The following is a 24,327-nucleotide window of genomic DNA, read 5'->3' as shown; positions in this document are numbered from 1 at the left end:
GCACGCGCGATCGAGAGAGAGAGGGGGGGAAAGTGAACACAACCCAGCAGACATCAGGTGCAGAATGCGACACGGCTCCATTCTTTTGACTTGGAGCCAAGAACTGTCTCTGCCAATCTGCACCAGCAGCAATTAAACTTCCAATCGCCCTTAAACTCTCGATTTCCAGCAGAGAGAGAGAGAGAGAGAGAGAGAGAAAGGCAGACAGATAGAGAGGGAAAGGGAGAGAGGGAGAGAGAGAAACAGAGAGAGAGAGAGACAAACAGACAGACAGAGAGGGAGAGGGAGAGAGAAAGAGAGAGAGAGAAAGGCAGACAAATAGAGAGGGAAAGGGAGAGAGGGAGAGAGAGAAACAGAGAGAGAGAGAGAGAGAGAGACAAACAGACAGACAGAGAGGGAAAGGGAGAGAGAGAAAGAGAGAAAGGGAGAGAGACAGAGAGAGAAAGAGAAAGAGGGAGAGAGACAGAGAGAGAGACAGACAGACAGACAGAGAGGGAGAGGGAGAGAGACAGAGGGAGAGAGACAGAGACAGACAGACAGACAGACAGAGAGGGAGAGGGAGAGAGAGAAAGAGAGAGAGGGAGAGAGACAAAGAGAGAAAGAGAAAGAGGGAGAGAGACAGAGAGAGAGAGACAGACAGAGAGGGAGAGGGAAAGAGACAGAGAGAGACAGACAGACAGACAGACAGTGAGGGAGAGGGAGAGGGAGAGAGAAAGAGAGAGAGGGAGAGAGACAGAGACAGACAGACAGACAGAGAGGGAGAGGGAAAGAGACAGAGAGAGACAGACAGACAGACAGACAGTGAGGGAGAGGGAGAGGGAGAGAGAAAGAGAGAGAGGGAGAGAGACAGAGAGAGAGAGAGAGAGAGAGACAGACAGACAGACAGAGAGGGAGAGGGAGAGGGAGGAGGGAGGGGGAGGAGGGAGTGGAGGGGGAGAGTGAGAGAGAGAGAGAGAGACAGAGACAGAGACTGTGTGGTTTTTAAGGGGAGTCTCACAGTGAATTAACGCCAAGCCTTCAACACAGGAAGGTGGTCACTCAGGGGCAATGGGTGGTACTGAATGCCTCTCTACGTTGGCAGGGTTGGATTTTCCTACCCTGATGCCAACCGAGTAGGCGATTGCCGGCTTTTAAGGGGAGCGGGGGGTGGGGGGGTGCTGGAAATTCCGGGAGAGCGTTGAGGAAACCACCTTGCAGATAGGGCCCTGGGTTGTTGGGGGGCTTGGGGGAGACAGTGACATCAATCGATTGAAAGATGGGGCACCACCCCCTTTCCCGAAACACTCCACCCGAACCTCTGCCGTCTTCCGAGAAAGGGAATTCGCACTTTAACATGTGACCTAAAATAGTGCTACCGGGATTATGATGGGGGCCATTCGACCCATTGAGTCGCTGCTAGCTCGCCTGAACAGCAATCCAGTTTGGCCCCACTCCGCCATATTGTTCCGACAACAGGTCAGAGCCCCAGTGCACTATGGCGTCCTTAGCACTTCATTCAAAATGGTGTCTTTGTTTTTGCCAAGTTTAGTTTAGTTTGGGATTACGGTCCAGCATGGACCGGTTGGGCCGAAGGGTCTGCTTCCATGCTGTACAACTTAATGACTGTTGGAGAGACAAAATAACTATGGGGTTTAAATTCGGGATATTTCCTTAATTGTATCCCTATCCATAATCCTAACTCTATCCCAAACTCTAACTACATCCCAATCCCAAGCCCTAGCTGTATCCCAATGCCGAAATATAACTCAATTTCATCCTGAATCCTAACTCGAACCCAATCTTAAACCCTAATTCTATCCCAATCCCGAAATCTAACTCTATCCCAATCCCAAATGCTAACTCTAACCCAATCCCGAAACCTGACTAACCCAATTCCGAACCCTAACTCTAACCCAATCCCGAACCCTAATTAACCAAATCGCGAACCCTAACTCTATCCCAATCCCGAATCCTTGACATTCAATGGTGTTACCATCACTGAATCTAACCATCGCCCCCGTGACATTCAATGGTGTTACCATCACTGAATCTAACCATCATCCCCTTGACATTCAATGGTGTTACCATCACTGAATCTAACCATCACCCCCTTGACATTCAATGGTGTTACCATCACTGAATCTAACCATCGCCCCCGTGACATTCAATGGTGTTACCATCACTGAATCTAACCATCATCCCCTTGACATTCAATGGTGTTACCATCACTGAATCTAACCATCACCCCCTTGACATTCAATGGTGTTACCATCACTGAATCTAACCATCGCCCCCGTGACATTCAATGGTGTTACCATCACTGAATCTAACCATCATTCCCAGACATTCAATGGAATCCCCCACTGTCAACATCCTGGGGGTTATCATTGACCAGAGGCTCAACCAGACTCACCACATAAACATAGCAGCTACAAGAGCAGGTCAGAGGCTGGGAATCCTGCAGTGAGTAACTCACTCCCTGCCTCCACCAAAGCCTATCCCACTATCGACAGGGCACAAGTCAGGAGGGTGAGGGAATACTCCTCACTTGCCCCTGGATGGGGGCAGCTCCAACAACACTCAAGAAGCTCGACACCATCCAGGGACAAAGCAGCCCCCGCTCGATTGGCCCTACACCCCCTCCCTCCCACCCCCCCCCCCGCCCACCCCCCCCCCCCCGATGCTCAGTAGCAGCAGTGTGTCCCCTCTACAGGACGCACTGCAGCAACTCCCCGAGGCTCCTCAGGCAGCACCTTCCAAACCCACCACCATCTTAGAAGGACAAGGGGCAGCAGATACATGGGAACACCACCCCCCTCCCTCCGCAAGTTCCCACCTCTCCCCATCCCGACTTGGAAATATATCGGCCATTTCTTTGGTGTCTCTGGGTCAGAATCCTGGAACTCCCTCTCTCAGGGGCACTGTGGGTCTAACCCACAGCCCACGGATTACAGCGGTTCAAGATGGCGGCTCACCCCCAGCTTCTCAAAGGGGGGAGGGGGGCAACTCTGGACGAGGCAATAAATGCTGGGGCTGGACACCAACACCCCACAAAATGAGTTTTGACAAATGACATAGTTCATCCCTCATCACCTCAAGCCAATGGGTACTCCCAGCAATTTCAGAGAGCAATCAACAGTTACATTACGGCCCGAGGGTTGGGGGGGGGGGGGGGGTTGGGGGGGGTGGGGGGGGGGGGGGGGGGGGAGGTGGATATCGAAAGTTCACGTTGGATTGACCCTTCCGTCCCGAAACGCTAACTCCCTCCGCAGCTGCTGCCAGACCGGCTGAGCTTTTCCAGCCTTTGTCTCTCGATTTGAGGCGTCCGCAGTCCTGTCGGTTTCAGTTCTTGTTTCGGTTCCTCCACAGGATGTCGGCGTCACTGGCGAGACCGTTGTTTATTGCACACACCCCCCCCACCCCCCCCCACCCCCGCCTCCCCCACTCCCCCCCCCACCCCCGATCCCTAATTGCTGACAGGAGCAGTTAAAACTCGACCTCGTCGCTGCAGGAGTCTGGGAGTCACGTGTAGGCTCTGTCCAGGTATGGATGACAGAATTCCCACCCCTCCCCCTGGAAGGGGTATTAGTGAAACAGATGTGGTTTGGGCAATCAACAATGGTCTTCCATTACACTCTCAATTCCAAATTTTTCACTGAATTCAAAGTCCACCAGGAAAGGTCTGGATCCAAACGGCTCCCCCGACCATGGATTAATATTCGAGCGATAAGGCCGCTCTGTTGCAAGTCGAGAGTGTGGTGCTGGAAAAGCACAACAGGTCAGACAGCATCCGAGGAGCAGGCGAGTCGACATTCCAGGCCGAAGCCCTTCAGCAGGAATGAGGCGCGAACTCTATTCCAAGTCCTGCTGTGATTGTACAGGGTTTCCCGGAGTGTCGGAGGCTGAGGGGTGACCTTATAGAGGTTTATAAAATTATGAGGGGCATGGATAGGATAAATAGACAAAGTCTTTTCCCTGGGGGTGGGGGAGTCCAGAACTAGAGGGGCATAGGTTTAGGGTGAGAGGGGAAAGATATAAAAGAGACCTAAGGGGAAACTTTTTCACCCAGAGGGTGGTGCGTGTATGGAATGAGCTGCCAGAGGAAGTGGTGGAGGCTGGTACAATGACAACATTTAAAAGGCATCTGGATGGGGACAGGAATAGGAAGGGTTTGGAGGGATATGGGCCAAATGCTGGCAATTGGGACGAGACTGGGTTGGGATATCTCATTGGCATGGACGAGTTGGACCGAAGGGTCTGTTTCCGTGCTGTACATCTCTATGATTCGATGACTGCAGTGTTGCCCATTGTGGAATACTGTAGGCAAGTGAGACCTAGATGTATCGTTGCTCGACTATTCGCCCAGAAACCCACCTCATGTTCCGGGGAGCATGCACGCCCACCCGACCACTCCAGGTTCAAATCCTGCCAATAGTAGAATTGGAATTCAGTAAAGAATTTGGAGCTAAGAGTCTAACAATAACCATTTGTTGGAAAACCCCATCTGGTTCACTAATGTCCCTTGAGGGAAGGAAACTGCCATCCTTACCCGGTCTGGGCCTACACATGAGTCCAGACCCACAGCGATGTGATTGACCCTTAACAGTCCCTCTGGGCAATTAGGGATGGGGTTTATAAACGCTGGGCCTAGCCAGAAACGCCCACATCCCATGAGTGAGAAAAGGTCTCATTCCACTCATTGATACCTCGCAATACCATTCATTTACATTTCCAACAAGTTTCTGTCCCAACTTGTTGTGTTACTCCCATGATAACATAGAGTCATAGAGTCATAGAGATGTACAGCATGGAAACAGACCCTTCAGTCCAACCCGTCCATGCCGACCAGATATCCCAACCCAATCTAGTCCCACCTGCCAGCACCCAGCCCATATCCCTCTAAACCCTTCCTATTCATGTCCCCATCCAAATGCCTTTTAAATGTTGTCATTGTACCAGCCTCCACCACTTCCTCTGGCAGCTCATTCCATACACGTACCACCCTCTGGGTGAAAAGGTTGCCCCTTAGGTCTCTTTTATATCTTTCCCCTCTCACCCTTAACCTATGCCCTCCAGTTCTGGACTCCCCCACCCCAGGGAAAAGACTTTGCCTATTTACCCTATCCATGCCCCTCATAATTTGGTAAACCTCTATAAGGTCACCCCTCAGCCTCCGACGCTCCAAGGAAAACAGTCCCAGCCTGTTCAGCCTCTCCCTGTCGCTCAGATCCTCCAACCCTGGCAACATCCTGGTAAATCTTTTCTGAACCCTTTCAAGTTTCACAACATCTTTCCAATAGGAAGGAGACCAGAATTGCACGCAATATTCCAACAGTGGCCTAACCAATGTCCTGTGCACACGTAACATGACCTCCCAACTCCTGTACTCAATACTCTGACCAATAAAGGAAAGCATACCAAACGCTGCCTTCACTATCCTATCTACCTTCAAGGAGCTATGAACCTGCACTCCAAGGTCTCTCTGTTCAGCAACACTCCCTAGGACCTTACCATTAAGTGTATAAGTCCTGCTAAGATTTGCTTTCCCAAAATGCAGCACCTCGCATTTATTTGAAGTAAACTCCATCTGCCACTTCTCAGCCCATTGGCCCATCTGGTCAAGATTCTGTTGGAATCTGAGGTAACCCTCTTCACTGTCCACTACACCTCCAATTTTGGTGTCATCTGCAAACTTACTAACTGTACCTCTTATGCTCGCATCCAAATCATTTATGTAAATGACAAAAAGTAGAGGGCCCAGCACCGATCCTTGTGGCACTCCACTGGTCACAGGCCTCCAGTCTGAAAAACAACCCTCCACCAACACCCTCTGTCTTCTACCTTTGAGCCATCATCACTCTCTCTGAACATTGAATGGATCCATCCATTGAAAATATTCCGCTTCCCCAATCCCATTTCCAACATTTTACACCTGAGGTATCCCAATTGTATCCTCGGCATTTCTGTATGTTGACACTGAGGAACGTCCTCCAAACAACTTCCCCTTTGTCATTCAGAGGCAAGAGGTCAGAGACGTTCTTTCTGAACACTCGAAACATACAGTGCTAAGGAGGAAGGTTGCTGTACAGAACACATTGCCAGAGCATCTAGCCTTGTCAAACAGAACAATCTCAAACAGTTCAGAGATCAGCATTGACAGCACAATGTCACAACGCCGCTGGGAGTTACTCTGGGGACAGTGTTGATGCGTGACTCTTGGTCCTCAGAGGTTAGCACCGCTGCCTCACAGCGCCAGGGACCTGGGTTCCATCCCACCCTCGGGCGACTGTCAGCGTGGTGTTGGCACATTCACCCCCCCCCCCCCCGCCCCGTGTCTGCGTGGGGTTTCCTCTCACAGTCCAAAGATGTGCAGGTTAGGGTGGATTGGCCGTGCTAAATTGCCCCATAGTGCCCAGGGATGTGCAGGTTACGGTGGATTGGCCGTGCTAAATTGTCCCATAGTGCCCAGGGATGTGCAGGTTAAGGTGGATTGGCCGTGCTCCATTGTCCCATAGTGCCCAGGGATGTGCAGGTTAAGGTGGATTGGCCATGCTAAATTGTCCCATAGTGCCCAGGGATGTGCAGGTTAAGGTGGATTGGCCGTGCTCCATTGTCCCATAGTGCCCAGGGATGTGCAGGTTAGGGTGGATTGGCCGTGCTAAATTGTCCCATAGTGCCCAGGAATGTGCAGGTTAGGGTGGATTGGCCATGCTAAATTGTCCCATAGTGCCCAGGGATGTGCAGGTTAGGGTGGATTGGCCGTGCTAAATTGTCCCATAGTGCCCAGGGATGTGCAGGTTAGGGTGGATTGGCCGTGCTAAATTGTCCCATAGTGCCCAGGGATGTGCAGGTTAGGGTGGATTGGCCGTGCTAAATTGTCCCATAGTGTCCAGGGATGTGCAGGTTAGGGTGGATTGGCCGTACTAAATTGTCCCATAGTGCCCAGGGATGTGCAGGTTAGGGTGGATTGGCCGTGCTAAATTGTCCCATAGTGTCCAGGGATGTGCAGGTTAGGGTGGATTGGCTGTGCTAAATTGCCCCATAGTGCCCAGGGATGTGCAGGTTAGGGTGGATTGGCCGTGCTAAATTGTCCCATAGTGTCCAGGGATGTGCAGGTTAGGGTGGATTGGCCGTGCTAAATTGTCCCATAGTGCCCAGGGATGTGCAGGTTAGGGTGGATTAGCGGTGGGGAAATGCGGGGTTACAGGGATAAAGGGGGTGGGGGGGTGGGGGGGAGGGAATGTTCTTCGGTGTGTCAGGAGGGCCCAATGGGCTGAACGACCCGCTCCCCCGCCCTGCAGGTGATTGTGTACCATCCCACATCCTGTACCCCCTCCCCCCACGCCCATGCCTGGTCCCCAGAGTAACGCCCAGGGTTGCTGCGGCACCACACAACACCTGAACCCTCCCCCGCGAGACCGTGGCGCTCCGAGGCGCGGAGGTGTGTGCCTACCTTGTCCGCAGGGACGAGCCGGGTCACCGCTGTCCGAGCAGCCGCACACCGCCTTGCCGTCGCGCACCACGCAGACGCCGCCGTCGGGGCAGGGGTTGGGCCCGGAGCACGGCGATTCGGGTTGCCCGCTCCTCAGGCCCTGGCTGCCCAGGAGGGCCGGCGGCGTGCCGCCCACCTTCAGGTTGGCTACCAGGCCCCGGAAGGGCACCTCGTACTTGACGGTGCTGGAGGTGAGGCTGGAGAGGCGCACGTCAGGTGGGATGCCCCCCACAAAGAGGTCGCTGGCCACCGTCATGTCCCGGCGCTTGGAGCGCACGGCCGCGGTCCGCGTCTCCCCGTCCACCGCCAGCGTGGTCTCCCGGTAGTTGCGGGTCAGCAGCACCATGTGCCACCGGTTGTCATCCACCCGGGCCTCGGAGCGCAGGCTGGCGGGCTCCACGCAGAAGATGGTGAAGCGTAGCCGCAGCCGGCCCTCGGCCACCATCAGCTCCAGGAAGTCGCAGTAGCCGCCATCGTCCAGGTACAGGAGCAGGCCCCGGGAGGCGTTGGTCCTCAGGCTGAAGCTCAGCTCGCCCTGGGAGCCCGCCGCCGTCCAACGCGAGTAGCGCGCCCACTGCCCCGCGCCGCCTCCAAACTCCAGGGCCCCACTCAAGCCCGCTAGGCCCCAGGCCAGACCCAGCAGGATGCTCAGCCCGGGCAGCAGCGTCGCCTCTCCAGCCTTGCCCACCGCCATCTTCTTCGGGTCCCCTCTCTTTGGGTGGGGGTTGGGGAGGGGGTTTCGGGGTATGGATTGGGGGGGGTCGTGTGCGGGTCAACTGTGGGTCACTGTAGGTCAAATGTGGGTCAACTGTTGGCCACTTGTCGGTCAACTGCAGGTCAACTGTGGGCCACTGCAGGTCAACTGTGGGCCACTGTAGGTCAAATGTGGGTCAACTGTTGGCCACCTGTAGGTCAATTGCAGGTCAACTGTGGGTCAACTGTGGGCCACTGTAGGTCAAATGTGGGTCAACTGTTGGCCACCTGAAGGTCAACTGCAGGTCAACGGTGCGTCAACTGCAGGTCAACTGTTGGCCACCTGTAGGTCAACTGTGGGTCAAGTGCAGGTCAATTGGGGTCAGCGCCACGCGCCAACTCCTGCCAAGTCAAAGAGTCACCCCCCCCCCACCTCAGGCAGCAGGATTTCCGCTTCGATGGCGTCACCTCTCGCAGTCCACCCCCTCTTCTCTCTCTGCCTCTCTCTCTCTGTGGACCGATCTTCCCTGACCCCCTCTTCACCAGCCCGTCCCCTTCTCAAGCATTCACTTCCCGCCCCTCCACGAGTTCAACGGTCTCCCCTGCCCGGCCGGGGGTTGGGGTTTACCGCAATGGCGGCACTTCACGGTCTCCACCAGAGCCCCTCACCCCCTTCCCCCAACCTCTCCCTCTCCCTCTCTCTCCACGGCCAGAGTTCCCCTGCACCACCCCGACCGGTCACCCCTGCCCCAATGAACAGGTTCAGCGGTAGACCCCCTCGTGCCCAGGTTCGGGATGCGAGCGACGGAGGGGAGAGAGAGAGAGAGAGAGAGAGAGAGGGGCAGGTTTTGTTTCGGACGGCGCCGCCTCCCACAGTTCACCAGCCCTCCGTCTCCCTCTGGCTGGGGGAAGCCTACACTGCCCTCCGACCCCCCTGCTTCCCCCCTCCGGCCCCAGCTGCGCCGTCAGGTCTCAACTCCTGCCCAGTTCAAAGGTCAAAGGTTCACAGTGTGGGTGGAGGGGGGAGGGGTGGGGTTGTGGGTGCCGCCTCCCCCAGTTCACCAGCCCACTCTCCCTCTGGCCACCGGGGTGGGAGGGCGTTGGCCTTTCTCTTTTCCCCAGACCTCTTCCCCCCACCCCCACCCACCCTCCACCGCCCAGAACCTCCGAACCTCGGTAAGGGGGAGGGGCAACGCCCTGGGACGCGCAGGATTGGTCGGTCGGTTTGTCAGCCGAGCTTGTCGTAACGGATACGGGTCCTCAGGCAAGAGGTGGGGTGGGGGGGGTTCTCCGTTTGGGGCGGGGGTTGGAGTGGCGGGGTGGGGGGGAGGGGCTGGTTTTGGGCAAGGGGAGGCGGGGGATTAGGTGGCCCTTCAGCCCGTCTACCTCTCCATCTTCGCCCCGAGGTCCCTTCAAGAGCTGCGGCCTTGCACACAGGAGGCTAGTCCGGCCTTGCGGGAGTCGCAAGGGGCGGCTTCTCTCGCTCAGGAGGACCTGAGAGGCCCAGGGGGACACTTGGGGCCGGGCCCCGCCCAGCGACGCATCGCTTCAGAGGACGGCTAAGAGGAAGAGAGCGGGCGGCGGGCGGGTGTGCGAGCCGAGCGAGCGAGGGAGGGTAGGTGGGACGCCAGACGCAAGTCACGCTCTCCTCATCCGGGATCCGAAATCCATGGCGCCTCTTTCGGTCTCTCCTTCTCCTTCTGAGGCGCTTCCCTGCAAAACGGAAAGAGGAAAACTGAGCAGAGAGGGTCGAAGAACGTCAACCCAACTCCCAGCTCACCCCTGGGCTGCCACCTCACTCCACGCTGGCGATGGTGTTACAGAGAAGATCGAGGGAGCCATCGGAGCTCCGGCCTACGGCTCGGCCTAACCCTCTCACCCCATGAACGCCCTCACCACCTGAAACCACCCCGCTACCCCCAAACCAGGTTCTGCTCTGACCCCCAACCCAAAAGGAAAACCAATGACTTTGAAAATTCCAAGGCCCCCCTCCCCACCCCACTCACCCCCTTTTCCTATCGTATGTACGACCCTGGCATGACTTCAACCCATGGGTGGGAGCGCCGTCACAGGAAGGGCAGCGGAGAGAGCTTTACGGCACGGAAACAGGCCCTTCGGCCCGACCCACCCTTGCTGACCCGTTCCACTCGGTTCCGACACCGACACCTCGGTCGGCTGTGACCCGATTGGAGAACCGCATACGTCCCTTTCCCTGTGTTGCCCGTAAGACCACCCCGCTCCCCTCACCTCACCATCGGTATCAAGGGCACGGCCGCCGCACCGTTTTCTGACGATGCGGGATCGCACGAGAACGGGAATTGTGTCGGAACCGACTCTTATCCTGAATCAATTTGCCAGCACTTGGCCGGGATCCCTCTAAATCCTTCCTATTCATGTCTCCATCCAGATGCCTTTTAAATGTTGTCATTATACCAGCCTCCATCACTTCCTCTGGCAGCTCATTCCACACACACACCACCCTCTGGGTGAAAAAGTTGCCCCTTAGGTCTCTTTTAACTGTTTCCCCTCTCACCTTAAACCCATGCTCCCTGCCCACCCTGGGGAAAGTTGCCCCTTAGGTCCCTTTTATATCTTTCCCCTCTCACCCTAAATCTATGCCCCTCTAGTTCTGGACTACCCCACCCCAGGGAAAAGACCTTGTCTATTTACCCTATCCATGCCCTTCATGATTTTATAAACCTCTATAAGGTCACCCCTCAGCCTCCGATGCTCCAGGGAAAACAGCCCCAGCCTGTTCAGCCTCTCCCTGTAGCTCAGATCCTCCAACCCTGGCAACATCCTTGTAAATCTTTGTTGAACCCTTTCAAGTTTCCCAACATCCTTCCAATAGGAAGGAGACCAGAATTGCACGCAATATTCCAACAGTGGCCTAACCAATGTCCTGTACAGCCGCAACATGAACCTCCCAACTCAATGTCAACAGTGTGTTGCTGGAAAAGCACAGCAGGTCAGGCAGCATCCGAGGAGCGGGAGAATCGATGTTTTGGGCATAAGCCCTTCATCAGGAATGAGGTTTGTGAGCCGAGTGGTCGGAGAGATAAATGGGAGGGAGTGAGGTTGGGGGGAAGGTACGTGGGAGTGCAATAGGTGGATGGAGGTGGGGGTAAAGGTGATAGGTCAGATAGGAGGCTGGAGTGGATAGGTGGGAAGGAGAATGGACAGGTGGGTCAGGTCAAGAGGGCGGTGCCGAGTTGGAGGGTTGGAGCTGGAATAAGGTGGATGGAGGGGAGACGAGGAAACTGGTGAAATCCACATTGATGCCGTGTGGTTGGAGGGTCCCAAGGCGGAAGATGAGGCGTTCATCCTCCAGGCGTCTGGTGGTGAGGGAGCGGCGGTGAAGGAGGCCCAGGACCTCCATGTCCTCGGCAGAGTGGGAGGGGGAGTTGAAATGTTGGGCCACGGGGCGGTGGGGTTGATTGGTGCGGGTGTCTCGGAGATGTTCCCTAAAGCGCTCTGCTAGGAGGCGCCCAGTCTCCCCAGTGTAGAGGAGACCACATCGGGAGCAACGGATACAATAAATTACATGTGTGGAGGTGCAGGTAAATCTCTGATGGATGTGGAAGGCTCCTTTGGGGCCTTGGACGGAGGGAGTGGGGGATATGTGGCTGCAGGTTTTGCACTTCCTGCAATGGCAGGGGTGAGGGCAACTCAATGCTCTATCAAATAAAGACAAGCATACCACACGCATTCATCACTATCATGTCTGCCTGCAACTCCACTTTCATGAAACTACGAACCTACCCCCCCCCCCCAAGGCCTCACTGCTCACAATTCCTCCTGCTTTCAATGGGAGACAGGTCACATTTTCCATTGCCGCCTACAGCCTGAGCATCAAAGACGTTCCCTGAGTGCGCAGGCCTCATAGAAACTCTCTACGCTCCATTCGGGACAACATCGCAATATCAAATTGTAAACAGACACAGGAAAGCTACAGGAGTTCAGCAGCATCTGCTCCCCATTAGTGCTGGAAACTAGCTCTCGTGAACGGCATCACCATGGCTACTAAAATGCTCGCAAGGTAATTATTCATTCATGGCACGGAAACAGACCCTTCGGCCCAACCAGTCCGTGCTGACCATAATCCCAAACTAAACTAGCCCCACCTGCCTGCTCCTGGCCCATGTCCCTCCAAACCCTTTCCCGTTCATGTCCTTATCCAAATGTCGTTTAAACATTGCAACTGCATCAAGGTTTGGGTTGAGGTTGGATTAGATTAGATTCCCCTACAGTGTGGAAACAGGCCCCTCAGCCCAACCAGCCCACACCAACCCTCTGAAGCGTAACCCACCCAGACCCATTTCCCTCTGACTAATGCACCTAACACTATGGGTAAATTACCATGGCCAATCCACCCTAACCTGCACATCTTTGGACTGTGGGAGGAAACCGGAGCACTCCTCATGTAGACACGGGGAAAATGTGCAAACTCCACACCTACAGTCACCCGAGGCTGGAATTGAACCCGGATCCCTGGCGCTGTGAGGCAGCAGTGCTAACCACTGAGCCACCATGTTACCCCACTGCCAAGCTTAGGGTTAGGGTTATAGTTGAGGTTAGATTTGGGTTGTGGTTAGGTTTATGGTTCAGGTTAATGTTAAGGTTCGGGGTTAAGGTTAGGGTTCGGGATAGGGCTAGAGATTGTGTTAGGGTTAGGGATTGGTTAGGATCAGGGTTACCGAGAGGGTTAGAGTTAGGGTTAGGTCTAGGGATAAGGTTAGAGTAGGGGTTAAGATTAGGGTTAAGGTTAAGCATTGGGTTAGCGATAGGGTTAGAATTAGGGATAGGGTTAGAATTGGGGTTGAGGTTAGGGTTAGGGTTAGAGTTGGGGTTAGGGTTAGCGTTAGGGATTGGGTTAGAGTTAGGGATAGGGCCAGGTTTAGGGTTGAGGATAGGGTTAGGGTTTGGGATAGGGTTAGGGTTAGGTGACGGTTGTGATTAGGTTTCGGGATGGAGTTAGGGTGATGGTTAAGGTTAGGGTTAGGGTATGTTTCTCTGTTAGTGTCGACTCGGAGAGTGAAAGGCCTATTCTGTATTATGTGATTGTCCAAGCATCATCAATATGTACTCTCAGATTATGGGTCAGGGGAGAATGGGTCAACCCGAGGTCAAATCTCCCTCCTGAGTCAAGGAAAGGCCTGAATCTGTGTAACAATCTCAATAACATTGCGCAGGAAGTCTTGCTCCTTCGTGAATTATCAGTTGCTCCATCCACGGACATTCCTTCCACATTCAGCCAGTGAAAATAATTCAATCTGATTGTATCATCTCTGTGGCATAAGCACCTTTCAGCTTGAGTAATTTTGTACTCACTGAGGGGAGCGATCAATCTTGGCCAAGGAATGATCTGCCTGACACCAGATGATCCTTTGCCTTCTGCTCCTCATTCGCAGCAACCTCCCCCCCCCCTCCCCCCACCCCCCCACTACATCGATCCCAAAATCTCCCCTCCCCTCAGCCCTGACTGACCAACTTCACAAAATCCTCAGGCCCCTTCCGAAATTCCTCACTGGCACAGACCCCACTCCACCCCCCCACCCCCCCCCCCCCCCCCACACCCCTCCACAACCCCCCCATCACCATTCCCTCAGTTAACCCCTGCGGTAGAATTTCGGACAAATTTTCCCAAACTAAGGATGTGACGTTAGCGTTCATTTCCGAGTGGGCTAGTATCCAAGAGCCGGGATGTCCTGCTGAGGCTGTATAAGGCTCTGGTCAGACCGCATTGGGAATATCGTGAGCTGTTTTGGGCCCCGTGTCTAAGGAAGGGTGTTGCTGGCCCTTGGACGGGGTGGGAGGTTTACAAGAACAATCCCGGGGATGAGGGGCTTGTCGTATGAGAAGCGGGTGAGGACTCTGGGTCTGTACTCGATGGGATTTAGAAGGATGGGGGGGGGTGAGGGGGATCTGATTGAAACTTCCAGAATACTGAGGGACCTGGGTAGAGTGGGCGTGGGGAAGATGTTTAGGAGGGACATGGACCTGAGGGCACAGCCTCAGAGGGAAGGGACTGAGATGGGGAGGAATTTCCCCGGCTGGAGGGGGGGAAATCTGTGGGACACATTGTCACAGAGGGCTGTGGAGGGAGAGTCACTGAGACAGAGAGAGATGGGGTCCCGATTGATGAGGGGAGTCAAGGGTTACAGGGAGAATGGGGTTGGGAAACACATCAGCCATGATCGAATGGCGGAGGAGCAGACTCGATGGGCCGAATGGCCTAACTCTGCTCCCATGTCTTACGGTCTTATGTTGTGGAGACGTATTCATTCATTGGGATGTGGAGTCCACCGACAAGATCCAGGATGGTTCCGATACGGAGGGATTGTCTCATGAGCAAAGGGTGGGACTCGACCCAATGGAGTTTCGAAGGATGAGGGGTGACCTCGCACTGGGGGGGATTGACAGGGTCAATGCTGAGAGGGTGTTTCCCCCTCATGGGGAGAATCCGGGACCAGAGGGAACAGTCTCAGAATAAAGGGGGGGGGGGGGGAGCAATTTAAGACTGAGATGAAGAGGAATGTCTTCCCTCAAAGGATTGGAACTCCTTGCCACGGAGAGCTATGGGAGGGGTGGGGCACAGAGACCTTGTGGATATTGAGGGCTGAGACAGAGAGATTCCTGATCGGTCGAGGAATCGAGGGAAAGGACAGGAAAGTGAGGAATATTGGATCAGCCATTGACTGGTTGAGGAGGCTCGAGGGGCAGAATGGCCTACTCCTCCTCCTATCCCTAATGGGCTGCTTTGCCCCCTTTATCTGATCGCCCCTTGAACTGAGTGATCTTGAAGAGGACTGTTGTGAGTCAAACCAGGGTCTGGAGTTACGTGTAGGCTTAGGCTAGTCAACATATCTGCTTCCCAAAGGGGACACAAGGAAATTAGTGTCCCAAAGCTGCCATTAAGGTCGTGTTTTACTCAATTGAAATTTGTCACCCCCCCCACCCCACCCCCCAACCCCCCCCCCCCACCCCCAATGTGTGGGTTGGCTTGGTACCTCAGTGACATGACAGACTTGCCTCCATTGCTCAGACCTTTGAGTGGAGGAGTTGGGACGTCATGTTGGGGTTATACAGGACATTGGTGAGGCCTCGTCTGGATCACTGTGTCCAGTTCTGGGTCGCCCTGTTCCAGGAAGGATGTTATTAAACTGGAGAGGGGTCAGAAGGGATTTACCAGGATGTTACCGGGAATGGAGGGTCTGGATTATAAGGAGAGGCTGGATAGGCCGGGATTATTTTCAAAGAGCATGGGAGGTTGAGAGGTGACCTTATAGAGGGGCACGGATAGGATAAATACTGTGTCCCGTTCTGGTCACCCTCTTATAGGAAGGATAGTATTAAGCTGGAGAGGGTTCTGAAGAGATTTACCAGGATGTTGCCCAGAATATTCGGATTGAGTTATAAGGAGAGGCTGAGGCTTCTTTCATTGGAGTGTGGGAGGTCCGTGAGGGGCGTAAAAAGGTGACTTTTCCTGAGGGATGGGGGATTTCAAGACTAAGGCCACTTCCGGAATACTGCGTTCAATCCTATCTCCCTGCTATAGGAAGGATGTTGTGAAACCTGAAAGGGTGAGGAAAAGATTTACAAGGAAGTTGCCAGGGTTGGAGCTATAGGACGAGGCTGATTAGGACGGCTCATTGCCAGCGGACAGCAAGAGCCCAACAATCCCACATTTCCCGACCCCAGGGAAGTCCCTCAGGAGTTGACAGTGAGCCCAGTCACCTCACCTGAGTCGGCAAGGAGTCTCTCATTCAAAACGTGCAGAGGCGAACGGGGTCTGGTTGACGACCCGATGGGCTGAGTGGCCCGCGTCCAGGGATTCCGTGACCCTACACGAAACGACAACGGCAGTGGACCCACCGCCGACCCTCAGGCCAAAGTCAAGGCAGAGCCGCACAGGTTCTTGGTCAGCGAAGGGGGTTAAGGGTCACGGCAGGGGTCAAAGGGGGAGGCGTCCCAGAATGGGGAGTGATCAGACCAGCAGCAATCCCATTGGATGGTGGAGGAGGCTCGAGGTGTTGGGGGGGGAGGGTGGGGGGACGGGGAATTGCTCTTATTTCGTATGAGGTCAAACACGCAAGGCACAAGGTGGGCAACTGAGTTCGGGTGACAGGCCGTGATAGAGCACACAATGGAGAGACAAATGAGCTCCTCATTATCTTCCCTGAGGGTGGGAGGCTGTGGGGTGACCTTACTGAAGAGGATAAAATCCCCCACAATGGGCATGGATAGGGTGAATAGCCAAGGTCAATTTTCCCCAGGGTGGGGGTGTCCAGAACTAGAGGGGCATAGGTTTAGGGTGAGAGGGGAAAGACTTACAAGGGACCTCAGGGGTAACTTTTTCACCCAGAGGGTGGTGTGTGTATGGAATGAGCTGCCAGAGGATGTGGTGGAGGCTGGTACAATGACAACATTTAAGAGGCATCTGGATGGGTATATGGGTTTGGAGGGACATGGGCCGGGTGCTGTCAGATGGGACTAGATTGGGTTGGGGTACCTGGTCAGCATGGACGGGTTGGACCGAAGGGTCTGTTTCCATGCTGTACATCTCTATGACTCTCTGACTCTAAGTTCAGGCACAGGTTCAGGGTGAGAGGGGAAAGATATAAAAGGAACATGAGGGGCAACCTTACCACGCACGCAGAGGGTGGTACGGGTATGGACTGAGCTGGTAGAGGCTGGTACAGTTTAAAAGGCATCTGTTTTCTGACCAAGTTTCTGGTAAGTGAAATTACCATTTACCACCCCCCCCCCCCCCGCGAGAAAAAGAAGAGGAAACGACATCACCATGGGAAATGATGTCATCACAGGAAATGGCATCGCCTACTCTAGGTATATGAATAGGAAGGGTTTAGAGGGATGTGGGCTAAGTGCTGGCAAAAGGGACTAGATTAGGTTGGGATATCAGGTCAGCACGGATGTGTTAGGCCGAAGGGCCTGCTTCCTGACCCCGCCAAGGGTCCAAGTGGATTCGTTGAGTACAAGATCCCTGACCGGGGCTGTTAATCTGGACCAATCAGGGACCTCTCGCTGACAATTAACTATCTTGTGGGCAGGGGGATTTAGAATCTCCATCGGTCAGGGGAAGAAATGAATAAACAGGGGACTTCGAAGGGAAGGATAAGATTCATATAGTCTCCTCACTCGAGGGACAGGCTGTGAGCCGGCTGGTGCATGTGTAAGTAAAGAGTGATGGGATAGCGCCCCCCCCCAACCCCCCACACACCCCCCTCTTCTGTGCAGTTATTTCAGACTCTGTTCTGTGTTTCATGGTAAAAACCCCACAGTATTTACCAAAATCAGCAAGAGTTTGAATTTGCGTTTGTAACTCCCAGTGGGATTGTCGCCAAGGGGAGAAAGTGCGGCGTTCCGAAGTTCTGAAGGATCTACAAAAGCAGGGTTTCCAGTTGATGGCAACGAGATAACGTCTACACTTTAGCACGGGGGGGGGGGGGGGTGGGTAAGTGCAAAGGGCCACATGAGACGGCTGGTCGGAGATTCGAAGGATGAAAGGAAGGGGGATTGACTCTGACACCCGCAAGAAACTTGGTCAGCAAACAGATAAGACGGATCGAGATCTGAATAAGACAATGGTTAGCATCATAAGACATGGGAGCAGAAATTAGGCTATTTGGCCCATCCAGTCTGCTCCACCATTCTATCATGGCTGATGAGTTTCTCAGAGCTTTACATTGAGGGGGGGATAGATGTCAGAGGTAGTTTCTTTACTCAGAGAGTAGGAGGGGTGTGGGAACGCACTGCCTGTAACAGTAGGAGACTCACCAACTTTAATGGCATTTAAATGGTCATTGGATAAACATATGGATGAGAGTGGAGTAGTGTAGGTTGGATGGGCTTCAGATTGGTTCCACAGGTCAGCACAACATTGAGGGCCGAAGGGCCTGTACTGCGCTGGAATGTTCTACATTCAACCCCATTCTCCTGCTCTCTCCCTGTAACCCTTCACCCCTTGACACTCAAGAACTCTGTTATAAATATACTCAGTGACCTGGCCCCCACAGCCCTTGGTAGCAGTGAATTCCATAGATTCCCCACTCTCTGGCTGAAGAAGTTTCTCCTTATCTCTGTTCCAAAGGGTCTCCCCTTTACTTTAAGGTAGTGCCCTCGGCTCCTAGTCTCTCCTACCAATGGGAACATCTTCCCAACATCTACTCTGACCAGGCCGTCGTAAAATATAAACAGGGGATTTCGAATCGAGGGAAAAGAGAAGATTAATAGATTCTCCTCACTCTGGGGAGGGGCTCTGAGCTGGCTGGTGAATGTATAAATCAAGGGTGATGGGGGATCGCCCCTTTCCCAGGCATTTCAGAGTCTGTCCTGTGTTTCTCAGCAAAACCCACTGAATTTACCAAAAGCAGAAACTCTGCGAGTAAACAGAGATAGAAGGTTCCTTGGTTAGTGAGGGGGTCAAGGATTACGAGGAGAAGGCAGGTGAGAGGGGGGAATGAGAAACATATCAACCACAATTGAACGGAGGACTGGACTCGATGGGCCGAATAGTCGACTTCTCCTACTATACCTTACTGTGTTATGGTCAACACGAGCCCCAAACTACCATTCCTTTCAACCTGAGGGGGGATATCAGATGGCTCTACCCCATTCCACTCCAATATCTTTGGAGCGTTCCCAGTATCACTTAAAGGAACGAATTGCAGAGACAATGCTCAGGGTATCTCTGCCCTGCACGGCGGGGGGGTAAGGTGGGGAGTGAGAGAACAGGGGAGGGGGGGGTCAGTTCGCAGTTCCTGCTGGGGGAGGGAACGCTGTGACCATTAAACGCGTTGGTTGGAAAATGAATAACTCAGCACGGTGGCTCAATGGTTAGCACTGCTGCCTCACAGCGCCGAGGAACCAGGTTCGATCCCACCCTCGGGCGATGTGCAGGTTAGGGTGGATTGGCCGTGCTAAATTGTCCCATAGTGCCCAGGGATGTGCAGGTTAGGGTGGATTGGCCATGCTAAATTGTCCCATAGTGCCCAGGGATGTGCAGGTTAGGGTGGATTGGCCATGCTAAATTGTCCCATAGTGCCCAGGGATGTGTAGGTTAGGGTGGATTGGCCATGCTAAATTGTCCCATAGTGCCCAGGGATGTGTAGTTTAGGGTGGATTGGCCGTGCTAAATTGTCCCATAGTGTCCAGGGATGTGCAGGTTAGGGTGGATTGGCCGTGCTAAATTGTCCCATAGTGCCCAGGGATGTGCAGGTTAGGGTGGATTGGCCGTGCTAAATTGTCCCATAGTGTCCAGGGATGTGCAGGTTAGGGTGGATTGGCCGTGCTAAATTGTCCCATAGTGCCCAGGGATGTGCAGGTTAGGGTGGATTGGCCATGCTAAATTGTCCCATAGTGCCCAGGGATGTGCAGGTTAGGGTGGATTGGCCATGCTAAATTGTCCTGTAGTGTCCAGGGTTGTGCAGGTTAGGGTGGATTGGCCGTGCTAAATTGTCCTGTAGTGTCCAGGGTTGTGCAGGTTAGGGTGGATTGGCCGTGCTAAATTGTCCCATAGTGCCCAGGGATGTGCAGGTTAGGGTGGATTGGCCGTGCTAAATTGTCCCATAGTGCCCAGGGATGTGCAGGTTAGGGTGGATTGGCCGTGCTAAATTGTCCCGTAGTGTTCAGGGTAAATATAGGGGAATGGGGCTGTGTGAGTTATTCTTCAGAGGGTCAGTGTGGACTTGTTGGGCCGAAGGGCCTGTTTCCACACTGTAAGTAATCTAAACAAGAGTACACCAGCAATTCCCATTGGAGAGGGAAATCTTCCGATTGTGCTGATATGGTGTTATTAACCACCGCGTACTCAATTGAAGTCATTTAAATGAAATTGTGTTTCAAATGCCTGATGAATGTATTTTTTTTTCCATGCCATTAATCACTAAATCGTTGGGAGAGAACGGCGCTGGTGGAGAGAGAGAGAGAGAGAGAGCGAGACAGAGAGGCTCGGATCTTTGAGCCTGCGATGTTTCCCAGACTCCCATCTGGATAGCATCAAGTCCTGGAGTCCCACTGTTCCCCATCTCTGAGGTGTTCTGCTTCCCCACCCCCAACGTGGCCCACGATCTCATTTCTCGAACCCCCCCCCCAGTCCGATTCCCTTCCCCTCTACCCCTTCCACAAGGGTCTGCCACTCCCACCTCAAGACAAGCCAATGGGGGGGGGGGGCCATGCCAGGAGTAAGAGAGTTTGTCACTGCCATCCCCTTTGCAAGTCCCCCTTTTCCCATCAACTTTTCCTTCATTCGTGCTTGGGATGACCACCTCGCTGCATCGCTGCGAGTCAACCGCATCGCTGTGGGGTCTGGAGTCACGTGTAGGCCCAGACCGGATAAGGATGGCACATTCCATCCCTAAAGGGCATTAGTGACCCAAATGGGTTAGTCCCGATAATTAGCATAGCTGTCATTAGACTCATAATTCCAGATGTTTATTGAATTCAAGTTCCAGCATCTGGCATGCGGGATTCGAACACAGCTCCCTGGAACACTATCCAAATATCGTCCAGCGATAATACCACCGGTCCATCAACTCCCCAGTCGACTCCATCCTTCACCAATCAAGATTCTATCCATCTCTGTCTTAATGGCTCACCCTCCCCCGACCTCTGTGACAACGTGTCCCACAGACTCACCCCCCCCAACCCCCCCCACTCCGGCTGAAGAGATTCCTCCCCATCTCAGTCCCTTCCCTCTGAGGCTGTGCCCTCGGGTCCATGTCCCTCCTAAACATCTTCCCCACGCATTTGGCCAAGGGCTGTCACGGGCTTCCTCTGACTGAGAGTTGAAGCCCCCTCCCCACCCATCCTCCCCGCCTCGACTCCCCCATGTTATGACCACAGTGACCCCCCCCCAGTCCTGAGGATCAGAGGGTTGGCGGGGTGAGGCGTAGATTGAGGTGACAAATTTGCGAGACACGCGGCACAGAATCTAGAACACGCAGACCCCCACCTCCAGATGGAGACGGTTTGGGTTCATGCCTAGCCTTTGTTGCCCCGTCCCCAATTGCCTCAGAGGGGCAAGTGAGGGTCAACCGCATCGCTGTGGAGTCAGGCCCAGACCGGGTAAGGATGGCAGTTTCCTTTCCCTAAAGGGACATGAGTGAACCAGATGGACTTTCCAACAACAACAGACAACGCTTACCCAGACTTCGGACTGGAGGCTTCCTCTGATTGAATCAGGTTAGCTCAGCTAGCTGGTCGGCCGTGTGTGCCACCTAGGCTGAAGCATGGCTTTGATTCCCGCGCCAGGGACGGGGGTGGGGGTGGGAGGGGGGGGGGTTACCCTGTCATAAACCCTGCCCTCTCCCCTCGCCTGAGGGATTCTGACCCTCAGGTTGCACTCACCCACCAGGTATCCCAACCTAATCCACTCCCATTCCCCAGCACTTGACCCATATCCCTCCAAACCCTTCCTATTCCTGTCTCCATCCAGATGCCTTTTAAATGTTGTCATTGTACCAGCCTCCACCACTTCCTCTGGCAGCTCATTCCATACACGTACCACCCTCTGGGTGAAAACGTTGCCCCTTAGGTCTCTTTTATATCTTTCCCCTCTCACCCTTAACCTATGCCCTCGCGTTCTCTCTCTCTCTCTCTCTCTCTCGACTGAGGTAGCTGCCATCCTGGCCCACATTTGGACTCTGTCTTTTGTTTACATGAGGAATCTCTCCAGGTGTTTTTCACCAAGGAAAGGGTAATGGAGAGACAGAGAGAGAGAGGCAGAGAGAGAGAGAGATAGAGAGAGAGAGAGAGGCAGAGAGAGAGAGAGAGAGAGGCAGAGAGAGAGAGAGATAGAGAGAGAGGCGGAGAGAGAGAGAGAGAGATAGAGAGAGAAAGAGACAGAGAGAGAGGCAGAGAGAGAGAGAGAGCAATAGAGAGAGAGAGACAGAGAGAGAGAGAGAGAGGCAGAGAGAGAGAGAGATAGAGAGAGAGAGATGGAGAGAGAGACAGAGACAGAGAGAGAGGCAGAGAGATAGAGAGAGAGAGAGAGAGAGAGAGGCAGAGAGAGAGAGAGAGATAGAGAGAGACAGAGAGAGAGGCAGAGAGAGAGAGAGAGAGAGAGACAGAGAGAGAGGCAGAGAGAGAGAGAGACAGAGAGAGAGGCAGAGAGAGAGAGAGAGAGAGAGGCAGAGAGAGAGAGAGAGAGGCAGAGAGAGAGACAGAGAGAGAGGCAGAGAGAGAGAGAGAGAGAGAGGCAGAGAGAGAGAGAGATAGAGAGAGAGGCAGAGAGAGAGAGAGAGAGAGAGGCAGAGAGAGAGAGAGAGATAGAGATAGAGAGAAAGAGACAGAGAGGCAGAGAGAGAGAGAGAGAGCAATAGAGAGAGAGAGACAGAGAGAGAGAGAGAGGCAGAGAGAGAGAGAGATAGAGAGAGAGAGAGATAGAGGCAGAGAGAGAGAGAGAGAGAGGCAGAGAGAGAGAGAGAGAGATAGAGAGGCAGAGAGAGAGGGAGAGATAGAGAGAGAGAGAAAGAGACAGAGAGGCAGAGAGAGAGAGAGAGAGGCAGAGAGAGAGAGAGATAGAGAGAGAGAGAGGCAGAGAGAGAGAGAGAGAGATAGAGAGGCAGAGAGAGAGAGAGAGATAGAGAGATAGAGAGAGAGAGAAAGAGACAGAGAGAGAGGCAGAGAGAGAGAGAGAGCAATAGAGAGAGAGACAGAGAGAGAGAGAGAGACAGAGAGAGAGAGAGACAGACAGACAGACAGATAGAGACAGAGAGAGACAGAGAGAGAGAGAGAGAGAGACAGAGAGAGAGGCAGAGAGAGAGAGAGAGAGAGAGACAGAGCGATAGAGAGACAGAGAGACAGAGAGCAATAGAGAGAGACAGGGAGAGAGGGAGAGAGCCAATCCCTGCTCCGTCTCCATGTCAACAAGCCAGAACCAGTTGGCCCAGTTTCAATGTGTGTGAGGTTTTGCTGCAGCTCTATAAACCCTGGTGCGGTCACACTCGGAATATTGTGTACAGTTCTGGTCGCCCTACTGTAAGAAGGATGTGGAAGCTTTCGACAAGGTACAGGGGAGATTGTCCAGGATGCTGACTGGATTGGAGAGTTTATCCTATGAAGATTAGGCCGCTTTTGGAATACTGCGTGCAATTCTGGTCTCCCTCCTGTCGGAGGGATGTTGTCAAACTTGAAGAAAAGATTTACAAGGATGTTGCTGGGGTTGGAGGGTTTGAGCTACAGGGAGAGGCTGAACAGGCTGGGGCTGTTTTCCCTGGAGCGTCGGAGGCTGAGGGGTGACCTTATAGAGGTTTATAAGATCATGAGGGGCATAGATAGGGTAAATAGACAAAGTCTTTTCCCTGGGGTCGGGGAGTCCAGAACTAGAGGGGCATAGGTTTAGGGTGAGAGGGGAAAGAGACCTAAGGGGCAACGTTTTCACCCAGAGGGTGGTGTGTATATGGAATGAGTTGCCAGAGGAAGTGGTGGGGGCTGGTACAATGACAACATTTAAGAGGCATTTGGATGGGGACAGGAATAGGAAGGGTTTGGAGGGATATGGGCCAAGTGCTGGCAAATGGGACTAGATTAGGTTGGGATAGCTGGTCAGCATGGACGGGTTGGGCCGAAGGGTCTGTTTCCATGCTGTACATCTCTATGACTATGACTCTAAGAGAGGTTGAGTGAGCTAGAGCTTTTCACATGGAGACAAGAAGGAAGAGAGGTGATCTGATTGAGATGGAGAGGGTAACGAGAGGCCTAGATAGAGTAGATAGCCAGAGACCTTTCCCCAGGGTGGAAATGTCTATCATCAGGGGGTGGGGGAGACGTCAGAGGTCGGTCCTTTACTCAGAGAGTGGTGGGTGGGTGGAACGCACGGCCAGCAGTGGGAGTAGAGTCAGAGACATGAGGGACATTAAAGCGACTCTTGGATAGGTACATGGATAATGAAGGGTGTACAGGTTAGTTTGACCTTAGAGTAGGACAAAAGGTCGGCACAACATCGAGGGCCGAAGGGCCTGTTCTGTGCTGTACTGTTCTATGTTCTAAATAGGAGAGCAATGCACTCTGGTGGGCACATGAGATCTGGTAACGATTTACTACCCCCTCACCGCGCCCCCTCCAACAACACCTCACCCGCAGCCATCACGGGGACACAGACTCTACGTTGGACACATCACTCGGGGGGGGGGGGGGTCAGT

The 24,327-nt window shown here is 53.7% G+C and overlaps 1 protein-coding gene across 1 annotated transcript in view; it reads right to left on the bottom strand.

Moving 5' to 3' along the window:
• The window catches only part of LOC140457179 (neurexin-2-like), a 224,953-nt gene that overhangs the window by 85,802 nt on the left and 114,824 nt on the right, over window positions 1-24,327 (bottom strand). The window contains exon 2 of the mRNA XM_072551240.1: window positions 7,433-9,877. Within this exon, the coding sequence (XP_072407341.1) occupies window positions 7,433-8,165 (733 nt within the window). The 5' untranslated portion in view covers window positions 8,166-9,877. The remainder of the gene's footprint in view (window positions 1-7,432; window positions 9,878-24,327) is intronic.

Source organism: Chiloscyllium punctatum, chromosome 31 (genome assembly GCF_047496795.1).
Source record: "Chiloscyllium punctatum isolate Juve2018m chromosome 31, sChiPun1.3, whole genome shotgun sequence".
Taxonomy (NCBI): domain Eukaryota; kingdom Metazoa; phylum Chordata; class Chondrichthyes; order Orectolobiformes; family Hemiscylliidae; genus Chiloscyllium; species Chiloscyllium punctatum.
Note: the sequence above shows the minus strand (reverse complement) of the source record. Positions and strands in the feature narration are given on the sequence as shown.